Source organism: Brassica rapa, chromosome A03, assembly GCF_000309985.2.
Source record: "Brassica rapa cultivar Chiifu-401-42 chromosome A03, CAAS_Brap_v3.01, whole genome shotgun sequence".
Lineage (NCBI taxonomy): Eukaryota > Viridiplantae > Streptophyta > Magnoliopsida > Brassicales > Brassicaceae > Brassica > Brassica rapa.
Genome location: NC_024797.2, coordinates 12,878,084 through 12,902,041, shown reverse-complemented (window position 1 = coordinate 12,902,041; position 23,958 = coordinate 12,878,084). Strand labels below are relative to the sequence as shown.

Here is a 23,958-nt window from a genome sequence, read left to right as displayed (position 1 = left end):
TATATATAAATAAAAATAAATTGCTTAAATAGTTGGTTACATGCATTTGTCTTTGAATATGTCTCCTGTTCAACTTCAGTTGTACGCTGAAATTAACCACTGAGAGGCCTTGATTGAACTAAAAACAGTAGTAGTATAGATATGTCAAAACAGAAAATACATCATCAATAGCGTATATACAAAAGAAAATTTCGATACTGGGCAGAATTAGATAACAAAATTAAAGTACATGCAGCAGCAAATTCGATCAGTTTCTAAATTCGATAAACAAAAACAAACAATAATAATCTGAAGTCTTTTTCTTAGAACACATAATCTAAAGTCTGGATTGAACAATTAAAACATCAATATAGACACTATGACAGAGAGAGATACAGAGAAGCCAAACCATAAATTTATGGGCCTTTGATGACATGAGAGTAGAATTGAGAAGAAATAAACCACCTTATTCAGTGTTAAACCGGACAGCACTTTACTTTTTTGTGACAAACATGGAAATAAAGTCATTACAATGCTATATATATATATATATATCTATATAAAAATCTTATTATCACGGTGCAGTGGTTGATATAAAACCAAAACAGCCATCATCTTCTTCACAGGGAAGAAGTGACTAGAAGTCATGGGGCCAATCTACGAATTATCCACGCAGGATTCCCTTCTTGTAGAGAATACTGCAGCCTGCGAATCCAGACAATCATATGTTAGCAAACATTTCTACGTTTTTAAGCCTAATTAAGAGACCCATTTCAAGCTAGAAACATGTCCTTAGACATAGACAGAGACCTGACTGGTCTCCACGAAACTGCAATATAAGTAAAGAGGTACCTGTCATGCAAACGAGATGGCTGTCCCTGCCAAAACTCGAAAAGGTTTGGTTTAAGTCTGAATCCTCCCCAGTTTTTAGGCTTTGGTATCACACTTCTGCAAGCAAGAAGACAAAAGTAATCAATCAAGGACATCAAATCAAAATTAAATTTTTCTCTTTTTGAAGGATTGAAAGATTATGTAACTCACCCATCTGAATACTTTTTTGTTAGTTCTTCATATTCGTCGTATAGAACATGCCTGCCAGGTACTACAGAACTCTGATAGAAACCAAAATTTTAAGCATGAGAGTCCATCCAACAATCATATTAATGATAAATATAACAACAGTTAATAAGGCACCTGCTTGCTAACAATAGCTCCAATCTGACTTCCTCTAGGACGACTATGATAGTAATTCTCAGATTCTTCCTCAGATATTCTCTCCACTGGTCCTTCAATTCTTACCTGGTTTTGTTACAGTGAGAACGGATATTAGTACTTAGCAGAACAAAAGGTTAAGGCAAGATGAAAACACATACCTGCCTATTCATGTCCTCCCAGTAAAACAGAAGTGCTGCAAAAGGGTTTTCTGATAAATCAGAACCTTTTTTACTTTCGTAGTTTGTGAACCTTCATATTTACAATTTCAAGCAATTAACATCAAAGGGATCTTCATAACCCAAACTCTCAAAAGAAAAGGGAGAGGATATGTACTAACCACACAAATCCATTCTCATCAAATCCTTTTAGTAAAACCATTCTTGATGATCTGCAGCAGAATCAGGCATCATCATTGACAATTGAAAAATAAGAATTATGCAGATACAAAAGCTTCTGAAACATGGTTCATCCACATATTGTTCCATGGAGTGAAGTCTCTTAGAACAACAAAGTATACTTACGGTTTTCTGTCCTTGTTTGTGGTAGACAAAGCCATGGCATTTGTTTCTCTCAATCCAGCAGCAACTGCTTCATCAAACCATTTACGGAACTGCAAAACAAAAACAAAAAAAAAGAGGAGGGTCTCTCATATCTCATAAGAAAGCACGATAACTAAGCAGCCAGTGAGTGAGTAATCTAGCAGAACGAGTAACTTAAAAGCCATAAAAATTGAGCAAAAGTGAAAGAGTAGCATAACAAGATGAGTTGGGAGCAATGTAAGTTTCTGCTCATTTCAATACCTGTAAAACAGGATCACTTTCAACCTGGTCCTCAAGCAATTCAGGAGAGACATAGTTCACTCTCATAGCAGATATGTCAACTTTTGGAGGTTTACCAATTCTAACACACATGGATGTCCCAGGGTAGCTAGGAAGCTCGAGCTTGTATTTTTCTGCAACAGAAGGTGGTACAAACCTCCCACCTAAAAAGTGATGAGGGCCAGAAAAGCTCTTGGCACATAGCTTTGGGGCAGTCAAAGATACCTAATAAGAGTTGAAAGATTCAATTTATAAAGTAGTATGATGGTAACAGATATATGATTAAAAGAGGCATACCAACATATCAGGCTTAATTCCTCCACCTTCATGGTCTCCTTCTTCAACGTGCCAACCAGAGGGAATGTCCACAGAGACGATGACAGGGCGTTTTTGGAGGGTCTGCAATCGCCGGATGATGTCATCAAAAGGAGGCCTTGGAGCACCTACATGTACAAAATGGTGACTTCCAAAAAAAAGCAATTTCTACATTGTTTTTCAATCAAATGAGAATAGTTACCATGGAATGAAAACCCGAAGATTGCGTCTATAATAACATCAAAGTCCTCTGACAAGTCTTCAGGCAGATCATCAACGGAGACGAAAGGAACTGATAGTGACTCCAACTACAAAAGACAGTCATGTCAGCAAGCAGTATAATAATAAAAAATAAAAATAAACAGTAGTATGGTGCAGGCGAACCTGAGTGACGAGTCCGGTATAGAGTGATTTGGGTGTACGTTTGGGATAACAGATAGAGGGTTTATAACCAAAATGGTGAAGATGCCTGGCTGCAACTAGACCATCACCACCATTGTTTCCAGGACCACAGATTGCTAGAACCCGACTATATTCACTTGGTTTATAAACCTGTAGTAAAAAAAAAAAAACATATTACAGACTTCAAGGCTAGGGAAAAGAGAAAAAGCTTCGGACTTTGTTACATATCTGTTTTGGGTTGCTGTAATAAAGAAGAATTTCACTTTTTTTTTTAACTGAAAACAAAACAAAGATTGGGATTGAATTAACCTCAGCAACTGAAGTAGCGACGCTAAGACCAGCCAGTTCCTGCAAGAAGGATAAGAAAACCAATCATGATCAGGCGGGTGAAACCAAAGCGGAAGAGGGAGAAGAGGGGAGGGGAGGGGAGACCATGAGCTGATCAACGGAGAAGCCAAGAGGACCCATCAAGGTCTCATCAATCTCCGCGGCTTCTCTTTGCGAGAGGTAAGATACTGATGCTGAATCCTGCATGTTTGGAATTGATTTGGTAGAGAAAGTTCGTAGACGAAAGCTGTGGCTTGCAGTGAGGAATCGCTGGGTGGTTAAAGGAAGAAGAAGAGAGTATTGGTGGTGTTTGGGAGAGATTGATGAGAGTGGTGGCTGGAAGAGGAAGGCAGATATCATTGTTGTGACTGCGCGCCTAATCACAGACCTCATTTAGCCCCAACAGATCCATCATTGTGACCCAAACTCCAATAATAAAAAGCCCCGCTTAGATCGGTTATCCATATCTGTTAGGGGTCCACCGGTGTCAGGACTGGACGTTGGTTTAAATGGTTCGGTTCGATTTTGGGTTCTTTGGGAATTTCAGGTTACATATTTGATTTTCAGAAATATTGCCAAACAAAAAATATTTAGATGCTTACAATTTTGTTCGGTTCTAAGTTTAATGTCGAATTGGACCAAGTTTTTTTTAATCTAAAATTATCTGCTACCATATTGTTATTTGCGAACATGTTTAAGTGATTTTTTTTTTGCTGATTTGATTTAATTTTATTGACAAAAAATGAGTCAAATCTATACTAATTATTTGAAAATTAATTTTTCGCATTTGAACTCTGACGTCAAAAGTTAGAGCGGTTAATATAAATATTATTTTTAATGAATAATTATATATAATTAAAATTTATACTATTACTAACAATAAACTATTAATAATGATTTGGCTGATGATATAACATTTTGGATCAAAATTAATCAAAATCATTTGTTTTTTTTGTCCTTCTTTCGTGTTCTTCCATAAAAACAATCTTTTGATCAGTTTAGTTCATTGTCATTCACTAGTTAATTTTATGCTCACTTATTTTCTCAGAGTACGCAACTCTATATTAAATTGTGATACTATTTGTTTTTTTTTTGGAGAATTCGACCAAAAAAACCACAAACTTTTCACGAATTGCCAAAGAAAACCTGTACTCGAGCCTGGCCAAAAAAATCATTTACTTTTGTTGACTTTTTTAGTTTATTAATAAACTTAGGATTGACTTGCCAATTTAGCACGCCGTGACTTCTCAGTTAACACAGTGTTAACTAGACGTTAAATGTTGACGTTAAGTGAAACGACGTCGTTTCATCTCATTTGAAAACGACGTCATTTTACAGGATTTGAAATTAAAAATAAGTAGACCCCTGGATTCGAACCCAGGTTGGTTGGTCAAATGGCAAGGTCTTTTACCACTGGGCTACTCACACTTTCAATGTACTTACTAACATGTTTACTTTTATTTGGTACATATTAAATGTAAAAAATTCTCTAAAAACTTAATAAGATCTTTAAAATTCCAATAAAATTAAAAAAATAAAGAAGATTTTTATAAAATTAATTTAGAAATTAAAATTAAAAATAAAATTTTATTTTTCTTTTTAAAAAATAAAAACTCTTCCAAAATTTTCTAAAAACTTAAAAAGATCTTTAAAATTTTATTGAAATTAAAAAATAAAAACTTTATCTTTAATTTTGAAATTAAAAAATCAAAAAATTTCCAAATTTTTCATTTAAAAAAAATCCAATTTTTTTAAAAATTATAATAAAATGCAAAAAATTAAAGTTACAATTATCAACTTTTTATGTGTGTATAATTAATTTCAACTTTTAGCAAATGTATTAAAAAAATTGAAAAGTTTGGAAGATTTTTTATTTTTTGAAAAGAAAAAATAAAATTTTATTTTCTATTTTAATTTCAAAATTAATTTTATAAAAAATTTCTTTATTTTTTCAATTTTTTGGAATTTTAAAGATCTTTTTAAGTTTTTAGAAAATTTTGGAAGAGTTTTTATTTTTTAAAAAGAAAAAGAAAATTTTATTTTTAATTTTAATTTCTAAATTAATTTTATAAAAATCTTCTTTATTTTTTTAATTTTTTTGGAATTTTAAAGATCTTTTTAAGTTTTTAGAAAATTTTGGAAGAGTTTTTATTTTTTAAAAAGAAAAAGAAAATTTTATTTTTAATTTTAATTTCTAAATTAATTTTATAAAAATCTTCTTTATTTTTTAATTTTTTTGGAATTTTAAAAATCTTATTAAGTTTTTAGAGAATTTTTTATATTTAACATGTATCAAATAAAAATAAACATGTTAGTAAGTACATTGAAAGTGCCAGTAGCCCAGTGGTAAAATACCTTGTCATTTGACCAACCAACCTGGGTTCGAATCTAGGGGTTTACATATTTTTAATTTCAAATCATGTAAAACGACGTCGTTTCATCTCATTTGCAAACGACGTCGTTTTACTTAACGCCAACAATAAACGATGTTAAATATTTCTGTTAAATTTGTTGACGGCGTGCTAAATTGGCAAGTCAGCAAAAACATTGTTAATTAATTCTAAAGTCAATGAAAGTTTGGTGTTTTTTTGGTCAGCCCAAAAGTTCATGTTTTTTTTGGCAATTCGTGCAAAGTTCAGGTTTTTTTTGGCCGAATTCTCGTTTTTTTTGTTAAAGATCTCTCACCGTCTAACACTCATGAAGCTTTGGTTTACTCTGCTTGTGCTTCATTTTTGAAACATCAACTTTACTCTTTCATTAACTCTTGTCATCCTTTTCTCATCCTCTAATGTTCAGTATTTCTAAATTTCAACAGAATACATGGCTACCATAAGCCATTTGCCATTAATATACTCCACAAAGCTCTCACATGAATTTCCACATCAACATCAAAAAACTCCAACATCATTCAAAAATGTTATAATAATGCATATAAGAGAATGAAAAGCCAAAGAAGAAGCTGCCGAGTAAAACACGTGATAATGTTTTTAAGTTTAAAGAGTGGTCTTAACGAAACAAAAAATTGAACTTTTAGCTTAGTGACCACGACTCATCTTAATTTTGGGCATTGCCTTTTTAACCTGCCTTGCTCTTTCTTTAACCTCTTTCTTCCTAATCACTTCAGCGCTCAGCTTCGCTTCCGCTTCCTCCATCAGTTTCTTCCTCTCTGCTTTCTTCTTCTGCAATGCCTCTTGCCTCGCGTTCTGAAGTTCCTTGTAGGCTTCCTCTGCTGCCTTTTGCCTACAGGTCTCGGTTTTATTCCTTGCCTTCATTAAATCAAGAAACATATACTATACTCAGCCCTGCAATGCAATTTAACTCTGGACCAGGAGGCTATAAATAATAAGTTTTCCCCTTACCTGGGTACTGAGTCTGTACCGTCCTACTAAGTCGATGTAGTATGGAATTAGCGCCACTAGCCGGACGATATCATCCATGTGCTTAGCATCTGGTAAGGAAAACTTGAAAAGCATCATCTTCCTGTGTTTGCCAGGGTGTTGGTCAGAGATATGCATCGACATGAAGTTCTTCCCATACTTCTCCATAGCCTTGTCACCAAAAACCTACAGAGTTACATCGCATGCCCGTGTTTGGTTAGTGCAGCAAAGATACGTCTTAAGAGATGCATAATGTGTAACATTAATCAAAACAAATATTTATGTTGAATCGAATTAAGGTTCATATTGAAGGCGATTGCTTTCCCTATTTTTGCCACTTATACAGATAGAAACAGAGATACAGCCATGGACCAAACTCCATCACTGAATTATTAAGCTCATTATGCTTAGTTCTTTACTAAACCTCATATGGACAAGCAACAAGGCCTATGCAAGTAAAATGAGCCAAACTGTGACTACTAGTTCTCAATCTGGTAAGCTCCTAACTACGGCTTAAGAAGTGATTCTTGCAAACTAAAACACACCAGCGAACACACAGACACGGTTCTACTGTAAAATCTGAGAACATTTCTCACCTGATCAAGCACAGTGTCTGTGATCATATCCCCAGCAACTTCCTTAGATTCAGCTACGACACTCAGCTCCTCCGAAACCCACTTCCTCCCGGCGGGAGGAGACACAATCCCGGCGAATCTCTGCAGATCCTTCACCTCCTTCTGCATACTTTTCGCCGCCTTCTTCTTAGCCATCGCAAACACGACATGATCCATCGCCTCTTCGTTCATGTAAACCTCAAAGGTGATCTCATCTTTACAAGGCACCACCAAGTTGAAAGCCCTGGAGATCAGATCGTGCCTGCTCTTAAGCTCCATGGTGGCGAGCAATCCATGGCAGTACCTGCGCCCGCTCGCGTAGAATTTGAACACATTCAACGCCTCTTTAAGCAGCAACGGCGACTCCACCCCGTCGCCAACTCCTAGCAAGCTGAAGTTCTTGTGGAATATAGTGTCCTTGGAAGCGAATTTGGCGGCCCAAGCTAAAGCGAGGCGCTCGTTCTCGCGTTTACCGAGGAAGTAGTTGATTCCGAGAGCCGTTAAGAAACAGACGCACGCGATCTCGATTGCGTACGACTTCTTCTTCTTCTTCATACTTGGAGTAGTGGCGTCTTGAGCTGTGGATGTAGTAGTAGTCTCTGGATCTGCCGTCTCTGTGGCGTTTTCTGCAGTCGGTGGAGAGTCAATCGTCTCTGGCAGACCTTCGAACTCGTCTTCATCCCAGAAATCGAAGGGCGTGGAGGAGGGATCCGACTGAGGCTCGGGGATGAGATCGGAGGTAAGGTCGTCGGGAGATGGTTGTGGATCGGGAAGAGATGAGTGGGACTGGGTGATCGTAGGCGGAGGGAGAGAGTGGTGGAGATCAGAGGAGTCGTCGGAAGCATCGTCGTCGTCTTCAGGATCAAATCCTTCGAATTGAGAAGCGGAGAGAAGATGGAGGAGGTGAAAGGAAAGGCATAAAATGAGAGTTAAGCAGAAGAAAGATCGGGGGGTCATTTTGAGGTAAGATCTAACACTAGTAAATCGTAATGTAGTCTCATACTTTGTTTTCGGGACGATGTATATGGCAGTGTTTTAAACACTGGAGCAACCCGATGGTTTGGACCGTGGGTTCGACCATCAATCGGTTAAATAGTCCGATTGAATCTAATAACTGGTTTGCGTCGTTTGATCGTGAACCGTCACGCATTGGATTTCAAAGTTATTAAACTAATACAAACTATTAAAACTATCAAAAATTTATAAAAAAAATCTCTAAGATGTTTTTTCTTTAGTTTATTTTCACAAAATAAATTTCAATAAAGAAAATAATCAAAATAAGTTTTATTAAATTAGTTTAACTAAACTAAGACTTTACATAGAATGAAGATCATTTGGAGCAAAACAAGCTGAATTGAATACATTTGGAGATTTTTCCATGGAGTAATTGCTTCAGAATGGAACATCCGGATTACATAAAAGCATGCACTAGAGACCCCTATTTTTATAAAAATTTCCAATATTTCACGATTTTACCTAGGGATCCTCATTTTTAACATGGAGCTATCACATACGTGCAATTATTGTTTTTTTTTTTCTCACAGACATGTTAGTTAGTACATAAACTTTAGAGAGAACTAGTGATTTTGAAGGGAAACAAATTTATACTCTTGAAAGATTATGAACTTTTTCACTTTTCAAAAAAAAAAAAAAAGATATATGAACTTTTTTATTATTCTTTGCAATTGATTATCATGTTTTCTATCATCTATGTGTTCTCTGTGACTTTGCAATAGATCCATGAGCTAAACACAAATAATGATTTGATGTTTTGATTTGATGTTTTGATTGTCTTTTTTTTTTCTTTTTTGACAAGGTTGTACCGATTAGAAAATAAAAGACATTCATTGGATAGTATAATTTTTGTTGAATTATAAGAGGCATTCAAACAATTGGCCTACGACTAAAAGTGATTGTTATGAACATGTGGAGAGCAGGATTTTCGAACCCGAGTCATATCCACCCTCAAAGTCAAAATAAAACATTTGGGCAGAAATATCAAATGTCAAACACAGTATCTGTACATATAATAACTATACAAAGAAAGAGACAAGTTCATATTAGTTGAACAGCTGCAATTGAAGGAATTTTCTCTCTGAGTTTCTGAGTTACTGCTACTCGTACGGTCATGACTCCAGCAGCAGGTCCTGTGATTCTTATCTTCACGATCGGTTCTTCAATCTCCACCAATTCGAGCGAGCCATCTGCTGTTCCGATCAAGTAAGGCCTGATTTCTTCCAGCACCTAAACAATTCACAAAATGCTTCAACATCAAACGTGGTCTCAAGATTAAGACATAAAGATCTCTACTTGTTCACCTTCAGCACATATACATACTTAAAGCAAGCAAGAAGAGCATATACCTTTTCAATGTTTTCGTCATTGAGTTCAAGGCCAGTCTCTTCATCTGGAACAGCCTCAACAGCCACTATCTCAGGGATCTTTTCCATAAGGCGACGCTCAATACCCATCTTCATTGTCGTAACAGAACTTGGGCATGAACCGCACGCTCCCTGCAGTTTCACTCGAACAATATTGCCATCGATCTCATGCAATGCGACATTCCCACCATCAGACATAAGGTACGGTCTGATTTCGTCCAAGACGCTTTCAACATTTTCCTCAGTCAAGGGTACTTCCAAGACTGGGTCTGGGGTTGCCACTGCCTTTACAACTGTAAAACGTTTTGGTTAAACTAGTTGCTTATAAGCTCAGAAGGACACAATAAAGATGTCGTCTTTCTAACCTTGGGATCGTCGACTCGAGAGAGAATGAGATAATCGTGGGAATCGATTACGAGACCTAGCTAGGAGACGTAAAGAGCGTTGGGAGCTCAAACTCTGCCATAAACTTAGGTCAGAGATTGGATACGAACAAAAGTATAAAAGAACAAAACGTAAAAAAATTACATGAGCAGAAGAAAGAAGACGAGAGGAGGAAGGCTCTAGGACTGAGGTGTGTGTCGCCGACCAGGGAATGGATGCCGGGTTTAGCGCCACCAATTGCATCTCAGCGTTTTCTGGTCGGAAAAAACCTAATCGATTCTGGAATTTTAGGACGGAGATTCTTTTTTATCGTTAAACACTTCGGTAGGCCCACCCAATGTTTTGTCGAGGTTATCTCCACGGGCCTATCTATGTAGGACTTCGCAAAATAGCAATAAAATTTAATTCAATTTCATATCCGTTCGATTTGCAAAAATACTCATATCTGTACAAAAAAACAGATATTAATATGTAATATATATATATATATATAAAAACGAAATAAATCAAAATAATAATATTTCTAAGAATGGATTCATTATATGAGTATATATACATATTTATAAAAAGTTATATACAATTATATTATATGTAAATTTTATAATATTCTAATTTAGTTAATATGGACAAGTATCCATTCGGTTACCAAAAATACACATTTTCGTTTGGGAAAGCAGTTGATTTAGTTTCTATATAAATACTAAGCTTTGGTTGTTATTTTGTACACATAATTTCCTTAGAGAAATCACTAAAATGTTGAAAACGCAAAGATCTTGAACAATTCATCATGATTTTGCAACTGAAATCAATTTGAAAAAATTTCCATCAAAGCTGCATTTCAGTCAACCCATCGAAGGAGGTTCCGTTCCCACTTAGAAGATTGTAGTGGCTGGCGTAAGTGGTTGGATGATCTTCACTTTGTTTACTTGTTTCAGATTTGTTGGTATCTTGTGCTTTTATCCATTCTCACACAGCTTGTATTGCACATCTAGGACCTTCCGACTGATATAAACTCTTTCGTTCAAATTAAAATTTATTTTTGGATTTCCACTAATACCAGATAATCCAGAAAGTTCTATTTCTAATCTCAAGATGAAGGTTATTATTGAAAACTATCTAGAAGCACTTACAAATGTTATAATCAAAATCCGATAAAAATGGTGTAAATTGTTGAATATCACTAACCTTCCAAACCTCATGTGAATGTACGCACTCAAAGAGAATGTGATTGATAGTTTCCTCTGCTTTAAACAACACCTTTGAAAAGTTATATTCATTTCTATACATCGATTTTAGAATCTCTCAATAATAATATTAGTTTTTTGAAATGGCTCGCCAAATGAATTGCTGAATTTTTGGGTACATATATATGGTCCACCAAAGTTTTTTGAGTGTTAGATTTGCAGAAGGTGTCTTAAATTAAATAAATCATTTTTACAATGTTTGTCTACTTAATTATTTTAAATTAAAAATTTAAATACATAAATATATATTAATAGGGCAATTGTCAATAATAGCACTTTTTGAAGTTTATATGTCAAAAATAGCACTAGAAGGAGAAAGTCACAAAAATGACATTCATTAAAGGGTAAAATATTCCTAATACCCTTGGTTTAAAATTAAATAAACAAACAAAAATAAATAAAAATAAATAAAATAAAATTAAAAAAAGATTTTTTTTTTTATAGTTTCAGATTATATGTTTTCAGATTCAAAATTTTTATAATTTATTTTTCGATTTTTTTTTTTTTTAATTTTCTTTTTATAATTTAAAAATACTTTTTTAAAACTGTTTTTAAAATTTTTATTTTTTATTTTATATTTTTTTTATAAAATTTTAAACCCTAGTTCCAAAACCCCACCCCTTAACTCTAAACCCTAAGGTTTGGATTAATTAACCCAAGGGGTATAAGTGTATATTTACCTCTTTAATGAAACCTATTTTTGTAACTTTGAACCTTGAGTGCTATTTTGGGAACATAAATTTGGTTTAGTGCTATCCTAATCTTTTTCTCATATTAATATACCTTAACAATGTAAATTATGTATACAATTACAAACATATATTACTATACATTATTATGTCAAACAAAAGAAAAATATTTATACAAATTAACCAATATAAAATATCAAACTGTAAATAATATGTTTAATCATTTTACCATATAAATTAAATATTTTTAATTATGAAAACAAAAAAATATCCGCGGATCAAACCTGTCTTATAACTACAGACTTTAGAGCCCATCATCTTATCCTCAGCCTTAACACAAAAAGCTCAGAAGTTTCTCTTTTTTCTTCTATGCCTTAAGTTGCAGGCCCATAACTCGGCCTAGCCCACATAAAAAGCTCACAAGTTTATTTTCTCTTCTTCTTCTTCTTCTTCTACGCTCAGCCCTCTTCTTGTCGTTCTAGAAATTCGATTATCTCATTTTAGGTTCTGAGATCATCAATCAACACAGTGAATCGAGGTTAAGAGATATGGTGAAGGTGCGAATGAACACGGCCGACGTGGCCGCAGAGGTCAAGTGCTTGAAGCGGTTGATCGGCATGAGATGCTCCAACGTCTATGATATATCTCCCAAGGTACAAATCTCTACGCTACACACTCTTTGTAATCCGATTTGATTTGATTTTCGTTACACTCTTTGTTTGTTTGATTGATTGCAGACGTATATGTTCAAGCTGTTGAATAGCAGCGGCATCACTGAATCTGGTGAGAGCGAGAAGGTCTTACTCTTGATGGAAAGTGGTGTTCGTTTGCATACCACTGCTTATGTCAGGTATACAACACTACTCATCTATTCAATCTTATATTTTCGGTTTTGTTAGCAGTAGTGAAGATTTAGTTTTCTTTGTAGGGATAAGAGCAATACTCCTTCTGGGTTTACTTTGAAGTTAAGAAAGCATATTCGGACTAGGAGGCTTGAGGATGTGCGGCAGCTTGGTTATGATAGGGTAATGGATGTTCAACTTTAGTTTGATTCGATTCCATTGTGTTTTCGTTAAAAGATGCTTTTTGCTATTGGTTCCAGATCATTGTCTTCCAGTTTGGGCTGGGAGCTAATGCACACTATGTTATATTGGAGCTGTATGCTCAAGGAAACATAATCCTCACGGATTCCGAGTATATGATTATGACTCTCCTCCGCTCACATAGGTTCGTTTTTCTATTCATTTCATTAAACCCTTCTGGTTTGAATGTGGCCTTTGTAGTGAATTGTTTAATTGCAATTCTTGTAGGGATGACAATAAGGGTTTTGCTATCATGTCTCGCCACCGTTACCCTATAGAGATATGTAGACTCTTTGAGAGGACCACAGCTTCGAAGCTGCAGGAATCGCTTACTGCCTTCTCGCTAAAGGATCATGAAGCAAAAGATAGTGAGTCAAAGGAGCAGAATGGTGGCAAGAAGGGTGGGAAGTCGAATGAAGCTAAACAATTTACCTTGAAGAATATTCTTGGTGATGCTTTGGGGTACGGGCCACAGCTCTCTGAGCACATAATTCTGGATGCTGGACTTGTTCCAAGTACCAAACTTTCAGAAGAGAAGAAGTTAGATGATAATGAGATTCAGCTATTGGTTCAAGCGGTCATCGTATTTGAAGATTGGCTTGAAGATATCATATATGGTCAAAAAGTTCCTGAAGGTTATATTCTAATGCAGAAACAGTTGTTGGTGAATGACACGTCTTCTCAGGGAGGTGTTACGAAGGTCAACAATTTAACTCTGTCTTCTATTTTTTTTTTCTTAAATAAATATTTGATTTTCTTTTGCCTGGTTGTCTGCAGATGTATGATGAGTTCTGTCCAATCTTATTAAACCAATTCAAATCAAGAGTGTATGAAAAGTTTGAAACTTTTGATGCGGCTTTAGACGAGTTCTACAGCAAAATTGAGAGCCAAAGATCTGAATTCCAACAAAAGGCAAAAGAAGATTCTGCCAGTCAGAAACTCAATAAGATTCGCCAGGATCAGGTTTGTGTTCTTCCCATCTCCGTATATCCCCTGTACAACTTCTCTCCATTGTAAATGTAAGTGCCATGTTTCTGTACTCATGTTGTAGGAAAACCGTGTTCAAATTCTGAAGAAGGAAGTCGACCGTTGTGTTAATATGGCTGAATTGATCGAGTACAACTTAGAAGATGTAGATGCTGCCATATTAGCTGTTCGTGTAGCGCTTGCAAAGGGTATGGGCTGGGACGATCTAGCTCGTATGGTCAAGGAGGAAAAAAAACTGGGAAATCCGGTTGCTGGAGTAATTGACAAACTTAACCTGGAGAAGAATTGCATGACATTGTTGTTGTGCAACAATCTCGATGAAATGGATGATGATGAGAAGACGCTCCCTGTGGAAAAGGTTTGATATCGCCCTACATTGAATAAGATAAGCTCATCTTCTTTCTTGTTCTGACATATGGGGCATGATTTGTGGTTTCCGTAGGTGGAGGTTGACCTATCACTTTCTGCGCACGGTAATGCCAGGCGCTGGTATGAAATGAAGAAGAAACAAGAAACCAAGCAGGAGAAGACTGTTTCTGCTCATGAAAAGGCTTTTAAAGCAGCCGAGAAAAAGACACGCCACCAGCTTTCTCAGGTAATCTTTCATCTTCATCGCCGTTGTTCTTGCTCGCAGTCAACTAATCATTTGCATTCTTCTATCTAATAGGAGAAAGTGGTTGCAACTATTTCACACATGAGAAAGATTCACTGGTTTGAGAAATTCAATTGGTTCATTAGCAGTGAAAACTACTTGGTCATCAGTGGTCGTGATGCTCAGCAAAATGAGATGATAGTTAAACGTTACATGTCAAAAGGAGACCTGTAAGTTTTCATGTATAGAGTTCTTTTCTTAGTCTTTGTGTTGGTATTATATTTTCAACTGTTATCATAAGTTTCATTTCACCATGCTTTTTAGGTATGTGCATGCAGAGCTTCATGGAGCATCTAGTACTGTGATAAAGAATCATAAACCTGAACAAAGTGTACCGCCTCTCACTTTAAACCAAGCTGGATGTTTTACGGTAAGCGGTTTTATCCACAACTTAAGCTGGGTTGAATTGTGTGACTATGATGTGGAATGTCTTAAGGACATACCTTTAAATGTAATTCGTTGATGCAGGTTTGTCATAGTCAGGCCTGGGATTCCAAGATTGTCACTAGTGCATGGTGGGTTTATCCTCATCAGGTCAGTAAAACAGCTCCTACTGGAGAATACCTCACAGTTGGAAGTTTCATGATACGAGGTAAGAAAAACTTCCTTCCCCCACACCCACTTATAATGGGTTTTGGACTGTTGTTTCGTTTGGACGAGAGTTCCTTGGGAGCTCATTTGAATGAAAGAAGGGTAAGAGGTGAAGAGGAAGGAATGAATGATGTTGGCATGGAAACGCATGCTCCTGATGAGCAGTCGGATGCTGAGTCAGAGAACGAAGCAGAGAATGAAGAGGTTTCTGCAGCAGGAGAAAAGAATTTACAGGAATCAGATACAGCATTGAGCCAAGATACTTCTTCTTTGGACATGAATTCATCTGGAATTGATGGAGAAAACGTTGCAGCAGCTACGTCACAGCTTGAAGATCTTCTTGATAGAACCCTTGGTCTTGGTACTGCAACGGTGGCAGGCAAGAACCATACAATAGAGACATCAAAGGATGAATTGGAAGAGCAGGAGAAGAAATCAGTAGTGAGAGATAAGCCTTACATATCAAAAGCTCAAAGAAGAAAGCTTAAGATGGGCGAAAGCGGTAACACAGCCGCTGATGATAACCCTGGCCAAGAAAAGCCGGAGCGGAAGGAAAAAAGTGTTTCTAGCGGTAACACAGCCGCAGATGGTAACACTGAGAAAGAAAAGCAGCAAAGCAAGGCAAAAAATGCTTCTTCTTCTTCAAGGCAAGCCAACAAGACCATACCTGAGAACAAGCCAGCTGGGGAAAAAGTTAGCCGTGGGCAAAGGGGTAAACTTAAGAAAATGAAGGAGAAATATGCTGATCAAGACGAAGAAGAAAGAAAAATTCGAATGGCGTTGTTGGCAGTAAGTACTTTCTGAATAACTCAGTTGCATTCTCCGTTTTCTTCCTTTCAAGTGACCATGAAATTTGGGGAAAAATTTAATACTCTTCCATGTGCAGTCTTCTGGAAAGCCACAGAAGAATGATGTTGAAGCACAGAGTACGAAGCCCGCAGTCACTGAAGAGAAGAAACCTTCTGAAGGTAAATTTATACGACCTGTCTGAAATTGTTTCTTCACATACATATTTTCATTATAGTCGCCATGCATGTGATACTGATGGTTGTTGTGTGCAGAGACAGAAGATGCTGTGAAAATATGTTATAGGTGTAAGAAGGTTGGACATCTTGCTAGGGACTGCCATGGGAAAGAAATGGACAAAGTGGTAATGGAAGAAGATGATATTCATGAGCTTGGGGAGGAAGAGAAAGAAAAACTGATTGATGTCGATTACCTAACTGGTAACCCTTTACCAACTGACGTTCTCTTATATGCGGTCCCTGTGTGCGGCCCCTACAACGCTCTCCAGTCATATAAATACAGAGTCAAAGCGATCCCAGGGAGCATGAAGAAAGGAAAGGGTAATAAACACTTTTTCCCTATTATCTTAACCTTAACGCAGAGGTTCTGGATTGTTTTATTTGATGATTGTTTATGTGTTTGGGCAGCTGCAAAAACCGCAATGAATCTGTTCACACATATGTCGGAAGCGAGTGTTAGGGAGAAAGAGCTGATGAAGGCTTGTACGGATCCGGAGCTGATGGCTGCTCTTGTAGGGAATGTGAAGATCACAGCAGCGGGGTTGACGCAATTGAAGCAGAAACAGAAGAAGGGCAAGAAAAGCGGGAAACACCATGGCTAGGTTTTATTTTTTCTTTTGTTATCTTGCAAGGAATGATTAGTGGCATTTTGTGTTCACTGGAGAACTTCTGTTGTTGAAGTTTATTATAAAATTTTATTACGAAAATAAGAATATTCGTCCTATCCAAGATTTGCTGATGGAACTTTTTGCATTGGTTCACACTTCACACACTTAAAGGTGTTCAATTTGAGAAAATCAAACCAATTAAAACCAAACTAAACTAAAAACCGAACTGAAAAAAAAAGGGTTTGGATTTAGTAAATACCAAACAAATTGAATGAATGTTACTTTTAAAGAATGGACATTTCGGTTTAAATTTGGGTTTGGATTGAGTAAATTTATTTAGTTTTAAGAAAAATTTAACAGAAGTTAACAGAAATTAGTTTGATTTGATGACATCAATTGTTAAAATTTTTAGATGGTAAAATCTTAATAATAAAATTTAATATCAGAAAAAATTAAAATCAGTAATTGACCCCTAAATACATTTGTAAATATTAAATTTTATTTCAGCAATTATATTATATTTTCAGAAAAAATTATATTATCTAAAATCTAGTTTTAAAAGTATTCAGAAAAATGAAAGTTGAAAAATTCTCAAGGCATTTAGGAAATATTCTCCGAAGATTCTCCAAAGAAATCACAAATTTTTTTTTGCATATTGTTTGGGTGTTTTCCGATACAAATCCATAAATAGGCATCAATCTCAAAATAAAGAGAATTCTACGGCAACGATTCCTATTTTGCTGCTATGTTAAGAAAAAAAACCTTTTTCCTCATTTTTTGTTTTCCTTTGTAGAAACAAGTCAGGAAAATTCAATTTGATCAAAAACCTTCTCTCTTCCTCTTTCTTCTTCATAAGAAAACTAATTGCATTAGTACTCTCTAACATCGTCCGAAGAAGGAAGAGGCTAGGGCATCCACTTTCTTTTCTATTAATATTTAATTTTACAAGAAACCTTAAAAAAAAAGAGATCCAGGGCGGCAAAAATGTCAATCGGAGGGAGGAGTAAAGTGAAGTTCATGTGCAGTTTCGGCGGCAAAATCCTCCCTCGTCCTTCCGACGGCCTTCTCAAATACGTCGGCGGCGAAACTCGCGTCATCGCCGTCTCTCCAGACATCACCTTCCTCGGTAAAATTTTAATCAACTCTTCCATTAATATCACCAAAAAACCGAATATTTAAATCTTCTTGTTCCGTCTTTACCAGAACTCACCAAGAAGCTCACGGAGATGACAGAGAACGACATGGTGCTCAAGTACCAAATCATCCCTGAAGATCTCGACGCGTTGGTCTCGGTAAAGTCGGACGAAGATCTCAAACACATGATGGACGAATACAACCGTCACCAGGAGACTCCCAAGCTCAGAACCTTCTTGTTTCCAACGGTTCAGTTATGTTCTCCTATGGAGCCACAGACGATAGAGCAGCGCTACATCGAAGCCATCAACGGCATTGTTCGCAAAATCAAAACACGGCCTTCTTTCACGCTCTCTGCTTCCTCCTCTCCCAAATCTGAATCGTCGCCAGATGGGTACGGTAACGAGCAGCCTGAGATGGGTGGTAGCTACCAGTTGAGCCGGCTTTACCCCATGCATAGAGTACGGAGCAGTCCTAACATCTCACAGCAGCAGCATAACTATCACCACCACCACCATCACAGTGCTTACTTTCAGCAACCTAATTACTTGACTTGTAGGCTGCGGCCACCACCACCTCCGCCGTTGGATTTCCCTAGAGGCGCGGGCTGGGGGGATCCACAGGGTGGGGGTAATGGAAAGTACGGGTGCAGTGAGGAACGTAGGTTCTGGGGGAGAGCAAGCAGTGTTCCTCAGAGTCCTAGGAACCATGGATTTCGTCTCTGATATTTCTGCTAACCATCTGTGTATGTGTATGTATATATATGGTCTTTTGTTTTGTTGTTTTACAGTTTCGACATCTGTAGTGTGCTCTTCTGCGCCTGCTTAATATGGCTGCAGAAGAAGTTTACCAAAGGCTGCAAGAGGTTTGGTTTTATTGTACATGTTTTGTAAAGCTGAAAAGAATTTGTGAATTCGCTTAATTGTTTGACTCTTACCATTTGTTTGCTGCCCAAAATCACATTATTTTTCATTTAGCTAAGCTTGGTTCTTAGAGTACATGTTTTGTTCCAGAGTCCCCAGAAGAACTTAACTGGTAATATTTTCCCGTAGATCTTAAACACTTGTTGACTTTGTTTCCATTATTTTTTAGAGGGAAGAAGATTTCTTTCCTGGTATATGAATTGTCTTAAAAGATCCTATTAGTTCTCTGTTGCAATTTCAGTTTCAGCCTCAGTTTGAGTCTGATAATTGTTGGCTATTTATTTGAAGGCTGATTGAATTTTGAACAAAGCAGCTATTCGTATGTTTCTAATCTAACAAAGGCATTTCAGAGTAATAAACTTCTTATTTTTTTTGTCAATCTCTAAAACAGATAAGGTGTAAATCCATAGAATTAGCAAATCATTGTGAATTCATATGTTTCATGCTTAGACTATAAAAACCTTTTCGTTCCTTGTTTAGATTGATTCAGTACAAGCTTGTAGAGTCTTGGGTTTCTGTCACATCCCATCCCATCACAATTTGGCAAACCGGTATGTTTTTAATTGATTAGTGTTGTCAAGGTCGAATTATCTTTGGGTTGAGTATAGAATATGTGTGAGACACATCTACTAGAACTTGAAGAATCAGACATGGAAAGAAGTCTTTGATTTAGAATCTTGCTTGGAGTTACAATGCGGCAGATTACAAGAAAACTTTATTGAAGATTTTCACCTATACTCAATTGTCTATGCTAATGTGATCATGAAGTCTAGACCTGAAACTTGTTGCATAGAATTCTACACAAAAATTGGACTCTACTGTAAGGATGTGGAGAACAGCTTTACGTATAATTGTTTAACAATTCCACAGGAAACAAAGTCAACAAGTGTTTAAGATCTATGGGAAAATATTACCAGTTAAGTTCTTCTGGGGGGACTCTTGATAGAAAATGTGCAAGTAACGTGTAGACAATGTCTCTATTTCATTTGTTGTTCCATCCCGATTTTGCTATCCAAACCACTTCAAGTTTGAATAATAAAATAGCATTTTGATTTGAAAAAAAAAAAAAACAACAACAACGCGTAGACATTGTCTTTGCTGCTTTGTTACTTCTTGTTCTAAAACAACGCTAGTCCACACGGTTTGTGTTAGATTTGCCATTGTGAGTCGTGTGCTAATGATTATCATTGTTTTTAATTAGGATTAGTTGCAATTTAAATACTACTCTGCCAGTCAAAAGGACATACATCCCCCTTAATTTACGACTTACTTTATTTATAATTGTTTTTGTCTACGGATCCTATTCTTAGTCCTAGCATTAGTTGCATAAAGTGTTACATTGCTTGAGAAAGAAGGTAATATCGGGATTACAAAAAAGAAGAAGAAGGTAATATCGGATGAATTACAAAATCTCTCTTTTTTCTTTAATTAAATATTTTTACTTTGATTTGTTGAAACATTAGTCTAGTTTGCACAAATTAGCCGACAAACTTTTGACTGTTTGAAACTTCTATTTAATAAACTTCCATTCATTTATTTATCATTTAAGTCAACTATTATTATTATTATTAGATCCGGTGTCCGCGCTACGCGCGGATAACATGTTCAAATTAAGTAAATTTATACTTTTGATTGGTAGTTTTTTAGTTTAAGAAGTTGTTTGTTAATTTTGTGTGTTGTAGATTTAACCATAGAGTTTTGGTTTGAATGTGATGCGGTGATCATTTTCTCTTTTTTAAATAACAGTAAGTTTGAATAATATATTGTGTTGAGCAATCAATTTTCGTAGAAGAAAAGAGTATTTTTGAGTATTTAGTAGTATCGTTAGTTATCAGGCTTAAGATAACAGTTTATTCCTCTTTTGGAAGCGTTGTATGATATCAATGTTGGTGTCGAAGTAAAAGCGCGATCCAGATGTGGTTGTAAGTGATAATTTCCTTGAAAAAGTAAATTATTTGTAAGCATTTATTTTGACATAAACTTTATGTTTAGTTTATTACCTTCATGTAACCGTGGAATGATACTTGTGATGATTACAATTTAGTTTTTCCTGGTAGATATGCGATTTAGCTCCCTGAAATTTTCTGCCTTGTTGTTCCAGATAGTTAGACGTACCATTTTGGATCTACAAATAATGATTGTATTATATATTTATTGCTTAAAATAAATATTATTTAATAAAGTGTTAGTACCTATGTAAACGCAATGCAATGATGATCTTTGTATCTGTGTTCTTGTTATATATATATCACTTCCTTGGATGAGGCATATTCGGCCAACAACATCTGTGATAATAATTTGCTTTTAATGAGAAAAAGGAGAATTTATTTGTTTGCGAGACCGGCAATGGTTTTTTTTTTCCTGGGAGAAAATTGGTTGCACTTAGGGTTTAGAGTTGAGGGGTGGGATATGGTTTTTAGAATTTGAAATTTAGGATTATAGTAAATATATAAATAAATACTTAAAAAATATATAAAAAAAATTTTAAAAATAGTTTCAAACATAATTTTCTTTTTTCAAAAAGAAATTTGAAAAAAAAATTTCAAAAAATTTCGAATTTTTTTTTTATAAAGATTTATATAAAAGTTCGAATTTGAAAAAAGTATAATTCGAAAACATAATTTTTTTTTTACTTTTTTCTATTGTTTTTAATTTTTTTTTAACTTTTTTAAAAAAATATAAATTTTTTTAAATTTTTAAATTTTTAATTTTTTTATTTAAATAATGATTTATTATATATATAAATAACAATGGCATAAGAGTATTTTGCCACTTAATGAAAAATGTATTTTTGAAAATGTCTATTTAGTGGTGATAAAAATGAAAAGTTGTACCATGAAAATGGTAAACATGTAATTTCTTTTTTTATTATTAGAGTTTTGGAGTAGGGCATTAAATTAATATATCAATACTAATAATTGTTTCCAATTAGTTATTAAAAACGTCAATAGAAACGTCTCCATTATAATCTCCAGAGTGGTTGGCCCGTCCTATGGTGAAAATTTTGTATCAAAATTTTCTTAATGGTTTTATATAAATTTATGAAGCAATTTAAAATTATTATAGAAAATGGTATTACATACAAACAAATAATGAATATAATTCCGAGATTATATTGTTATTTTTAATAAATATGTTTGGTTTGAATTAAAATTCAAAGATTTTAATAGGTAAAAGTGAAGATACGTCCTTTGTGAGAGAGTTATTGATTAGAGAATTTGTCTTTGATTCTGGACTTTTGTGATTCACATGTGTGTTTTCCAACTGATTTGTATACAGAGCACTTATGATTGTTTGTCAACATTATGTAAAATGAGTTATTTATTCATCTATATTTTTCTAAGTAATAATTTAGATTTTTTAATATTATTTAAGCATAAGAACTTATTTCTAAATCAGTGTAGACTGTTTTCAAAAAAAAAATCAGTCTAGTCTAATAATGTATTGTATTCAATATACACAGTAGTAATATTCTTTAAGGTGGAGGCTGAGTGTATTCTTGAGACATAGCAAAGGGTTACGGGATGTGGGCTGATTGAGTTTCTAGGTCTTTAATGACACTTAGGAGTTGGACCAGCCCGTGACAAAACTGTGGGCTGAGTGAGTTTATAGGTTTTTAGTGATACTCAAGAGTTGGACCAGCCCGTAACAAAACTCTGTTTCCATTTATGTGGTGAGGCCCAGTCCGATAGTGACATGGTTGAATGATTGGTGAGGATTTTTTTTGCCTATGTGGCAGTGTTTAGGGGGCTTTAATTTAGCCCCTTTTATATAGTAGGATTATTATTATTATTATTATTATTATTATTATTATTATTATTATTATTATTATTATTATTATTATTATTATTATTATTATTATTATTATTATTATTTGTTTCTAACTATAACTACATAGTTTTAAATATGATTAAAATATATTGCAATTAATAATTTTCAATAATAAAAATTTGATAACAATTTTTATATCCTTCATTCTTTTTGTTTAATTTTATATTATTAAAATAAATTAAAAATTATTTTACAATATAATAAAAATTTATATTTTTGGTATATGTTAAATTAAATTTTTTTTAAAATGACTTTAAATTACTAAAATAGTTAAGAGTCTCACTTTTAAATTTTTGTTATAAAAAAATACAAATGAACATAAAACCATAAGAATATAAATATTTATTTAATACATATTTATTTTAATAATACATATAGTTCATACTGTTTAAATTAAATTACATACCATATAAAAATAAATATTCTACTTCTTAAATTTGTATTGAACAAGTATTGAGAACTTAATATTTTAATTTACCATTGAATTTTTAAATATAATTACAAATTACTAAAATAATTAAAAGTTCACATTAAAATTTTGTTTTCACCAGTTTAAAACGTTGTTTATAAAAAAAATACAAATGATCATATAATCATTTTCATTCTAATTTTCATTTATTAGATAATCAAAAAATATATTATATATGTATGTTGATATTATTTAAATTTAACAAAAATATCATATAAAATAGGAAAATATTATTGTTTTGATTTATTTATCATAAATATATTGTAAATAAAAAGAGTGATTATTTTAATTTATGTGTTTGTGCCAATTTAATTATATATGTAATAGTTACTTTCTTTTCAATTATTCAATATTTATTTATTATTTTATAATATGTAGAAAATTCAAAATAAATAATGTATACATAGTATATTATTTACGACTTACTTTATTTATTAATATTTTTTGTCTACGGATTCTATTCACAGTTGACAGTCCTAGCATTAGTTGCAAAAAAAGGTGTCACATTAAGAAAGAAGGTAATATCGGATTACAAAAAAAAAAGAAGGTAATATCGGATGATTTACAAAATCTCTCTTTTTCTTTAATTAAATATTTTTACTAAAATTTGTTGAAAAGTTAGTCAAGTTGCAACAAAATTAGCTGAAAAGTTGTTGTGTGTCGTGTATAATTTTTTTTTAAATATGATTAATTGTAAATAAAATACTCTTTGACAATTTCTAATTTCTTTTTGACTGAACAATTTATCTCATTTAGTTTGTGAATCCAAGCATTTAGTAACAAAAAATCTCTACGTTGCTTCTATTAGTTTTTGGTCAATTGAATTGTTAAACTGCTAAAGGGATGAATCAATATATGAAACTTCTAATTATGATTAACAATCCACAGAATTATTATTAAGTTTAATACTT

The 23,958-nt window shown here is 34.2% G+C and overlaps 5 protein-coding genes across 5 annotated transcripts; 2 read left to right on the top strand and 3 right to left on the bottom strand.

Annotated features, from left to right (window-relative positions):
* Positions 1–281: 281 nt before the first annotated feature.
* On the bottom strand, positions 282–3,483 carry LOC103858426 (pyridoxine/pyridoxamine 5'-phosphate oxidase 1, chloroplastic). Its single transcript, XM_009135788.3, has 13 exons — positions 3,162–3,483; positions 3,039–3,077; positions 2,712–2,879; positions 2,530–2,635; positions 2,310–2,455; positions 1,995–2,237; positions 1,716–1,804; positions 1,532–1,582; positions 1,353–1,443; positions 1,174–1,278; positions 1,021–1,091; positions 832–927; positions 282–684 (listed from the first exon to the last, which is right to left on the bottom strand). The coding sequence occupies exons 1-13, from the start codon at positions 3,447–3,449 to the stop codon at positions 624–626; spliced, it is 1,554 nt and encodes a 517-aa protein (XP_009134036.1). The 5' UTR covers positions 3,450–3,483; the 3' UTR covers positions 282–623.
* Positions 3,484–5,906: 2,423 nt separating this feature from the next.
* On the bottom strand, positions 5,907–8,114 carry LOC103858425 (uncharacterized protein At5g49945). The gene is made up of 3 exons (XM_009135787.3): positions 7,030–8,114; positions 6,416–6,619; positions 5,907–6,322 (listed from the first exon to the last, which is right to left on the bottom strand). The coding sequence occupies exons 1-3, from the start codon at positions 8,002–8,004 to the stop codon at positions 6,092–6,094; spliced, it is 1,410 nt and encodes a 469-aa protein (XP_009134035.1). The 5' UTR covers positions 8,005–8,114; the 3' UTR covers positions 5,907–6,091.
* An 865-nt stretch (positions 8,115–8,979) lies between these two features.
* Positions 8,980–10,208, bottom strand: LOC103858424 (nifU-like protein 2, chloroplastic). The gene is made up of 4 exons (XM_009135786.3): positions 9,957–10,208; positions 9,794–9,887; positions 9,411–9,721; positions 8,980–9,291 (listed from the first exon to the last, which is right to left on the bottom strand). The coding sequence occupies exons 1-4, from the start codon at positions 10,053–10,055 to the stop codon at positions 9,103–9,105; spliced, it is 693 nt and encodes a 230-aa protein (XP_009134034.1). The 5' UTR covers positions 10,056–10,208; the 3' UTR covers positions 8,980–9,102.
* A 1,921-nt stretch (positions 10,209–12,129) lies between these two features.
* Positions 12,130–16,826, top strand: LOC103858423 (nuclear export mediator factor Nemf). The gene is made up of 14 exons (XM_009135785.3): positions 12,130–12,398; positions 12,483–12,595; positions 12,674–12,770; positions 12,848–12,972; positions 13,056–13,527; positions 13,605–13,790; positions 13,879–14,172; positions 14,257–14,409; positions 14,482–14,636; positions 14,731–14,836; positions 14,935–15,846; positions 15,944–16,025; positions 16,119–16,403; positions 16,491–16,826. The coding sequence occupies exons 1-14, from the start codon at positions 12,294–12,296 to the stop codon at positions 16,682–16,684; spliced, it is 3,279 nt and encodes a 1,092-aa protein (XP_009134033.1). The 5' UTR covers positions 12,130–12,293; the 3' UTR covers positions 16,685–16,826.
* A 244-nt stretch (positions 16,827–17,070) lies between these two features.
* LOC103858422 lies at positions 17,071–18,817 on the top strand. The gene is made up of 2 exons (XM_009135783.3): positions 17,071–17,816; positions 17,894–18,817. The coding sequence occupies exons 1-2, from the start codon at positions 17,675–17,677 to the stop codon at positions 18,547–18,549; spliced, it is 798 nt and encodes a 265-aa protein (XP_009134031.1). The 5' UTR covers positions 17,071–17,674; the 3' UTR covers positions 18,550–18,817.
* Positions 18,818–23,958: the final 5,141 nt, after the last annotated feature.

What these genes read in the sequence shown, in the direction of transcription:
- LOC103858426 (XM_009135788.3), bottom strand. Translation starts at nt 3,449, where the DNA reads ATGAGGTCTGTGATTAGGCGCGCAGTCACAACAATGATATCTGCCTTC. An exon ending in TCGCTACTTCAGTTGCTGAG is followed by an intron (nt 2,880 to 3,038) that starts GTTAATTCAATC and finishes TTTTTACTACAG; the next exon opens with GTTTATAAACCAAGTGAATA. An exon ending in GGGAGGACATGAATAGGCAG is followed by an intron (nt 1,279 to 1,352) that starts GTATGTGTTTTC and finishes TAACAAAACCAG; the next exon opens with GTAAGAATTGAAGGACCAGT.
- LOC103858425 (XM_009135787.3), bottom strand. Translation starts at nt 8,004, where the DNA reads ATGACCCCCCGATCTTTCTTCTGCTTAACTCTCATTTTATGCCTTTCC. An exon ending in CAGACACTGTGCTTGATCAG is followed by an intron (nt 6,620 to 7,029) that starts GTGAGAAATGTT and finishes GTAACTCTGTAG; the next exon opens with GTTTTTGGTGACAAGGCTAT. An exon ending in GGTACAGACTCAGTACCCAG is followed by an intron (nt 6,323 to 6,415) that starts GTAAGGGGAAAA and finishes GATTTAATGAAG; the next exon opens with GCAAGGAATAAAACCGAGAC.
- LOC103858424 (XM_009135786.3), bottom strand. Translation starts at nt 10,055, where the DNA reads ATGCAATTGGTGGCGCTAAACCCGGCATCCATTCCCTGGTCGGCGACA. An exon ending in GTCTTCTTTCTTCTGCTCAT is followed by an intron (nt 9,888 to 9,956) that starts GTAATTTTTTTA and finishes AGTTTATGGCAG; the next exon opens with AGTTTGAGCTCCCAACGCTC. An exon ending in ATGACGAAAACATTGAAAAG is followed by an intron (nt 9,292 to 9,410) that starts GTATATGCTCTT and finishes TGAATTGTTTAG; the next exon opens with GTGCTGGAAGAAATCAGGCC.
- LOC103858423 (XM_009135785.3), top strand. Translation starts at nt 12,294, where the DNA reads ATGGTGAAGGTGCGAATGAACACGGCCGACGTGGCCGCAGAGGTCAAG. An exon ending in ATAAGATTCGCCAGGATCAG is followed by an intron (nt 13,791 to 13,878) that starts GTTTGTGTTCTT and finishes CTCATGTTGTAG; the next exon opens with GAAAACCGTGTTCAAATTCT. An exon ending in AGAGAAGAAACCTTCTGAAG is followed by an intron (nt 16,026 to 16,118) that starts GTAAATTTATAC and finishes TGTTGTGTGCAG; the next exon opens with AGACAGAAGATGCTGTGAAA.
- LOC103858422 (XM_009135783.3), top strand. Translation starts at nt 17,675, where the DNA reads ATGTCAATCGGAGGGAGGAGTAAAGTGAAGTTCATGTGCAGTTTCGGC. An exon ending in TCCAGACATCACCTTCCTCG is followed by an intron (nt 17,817 to 17,893) that starts GTAAAATTTTAA and finishes CGTCTTTACCAG; the next exon opens with AACTCACCAAGAAGCTCACG.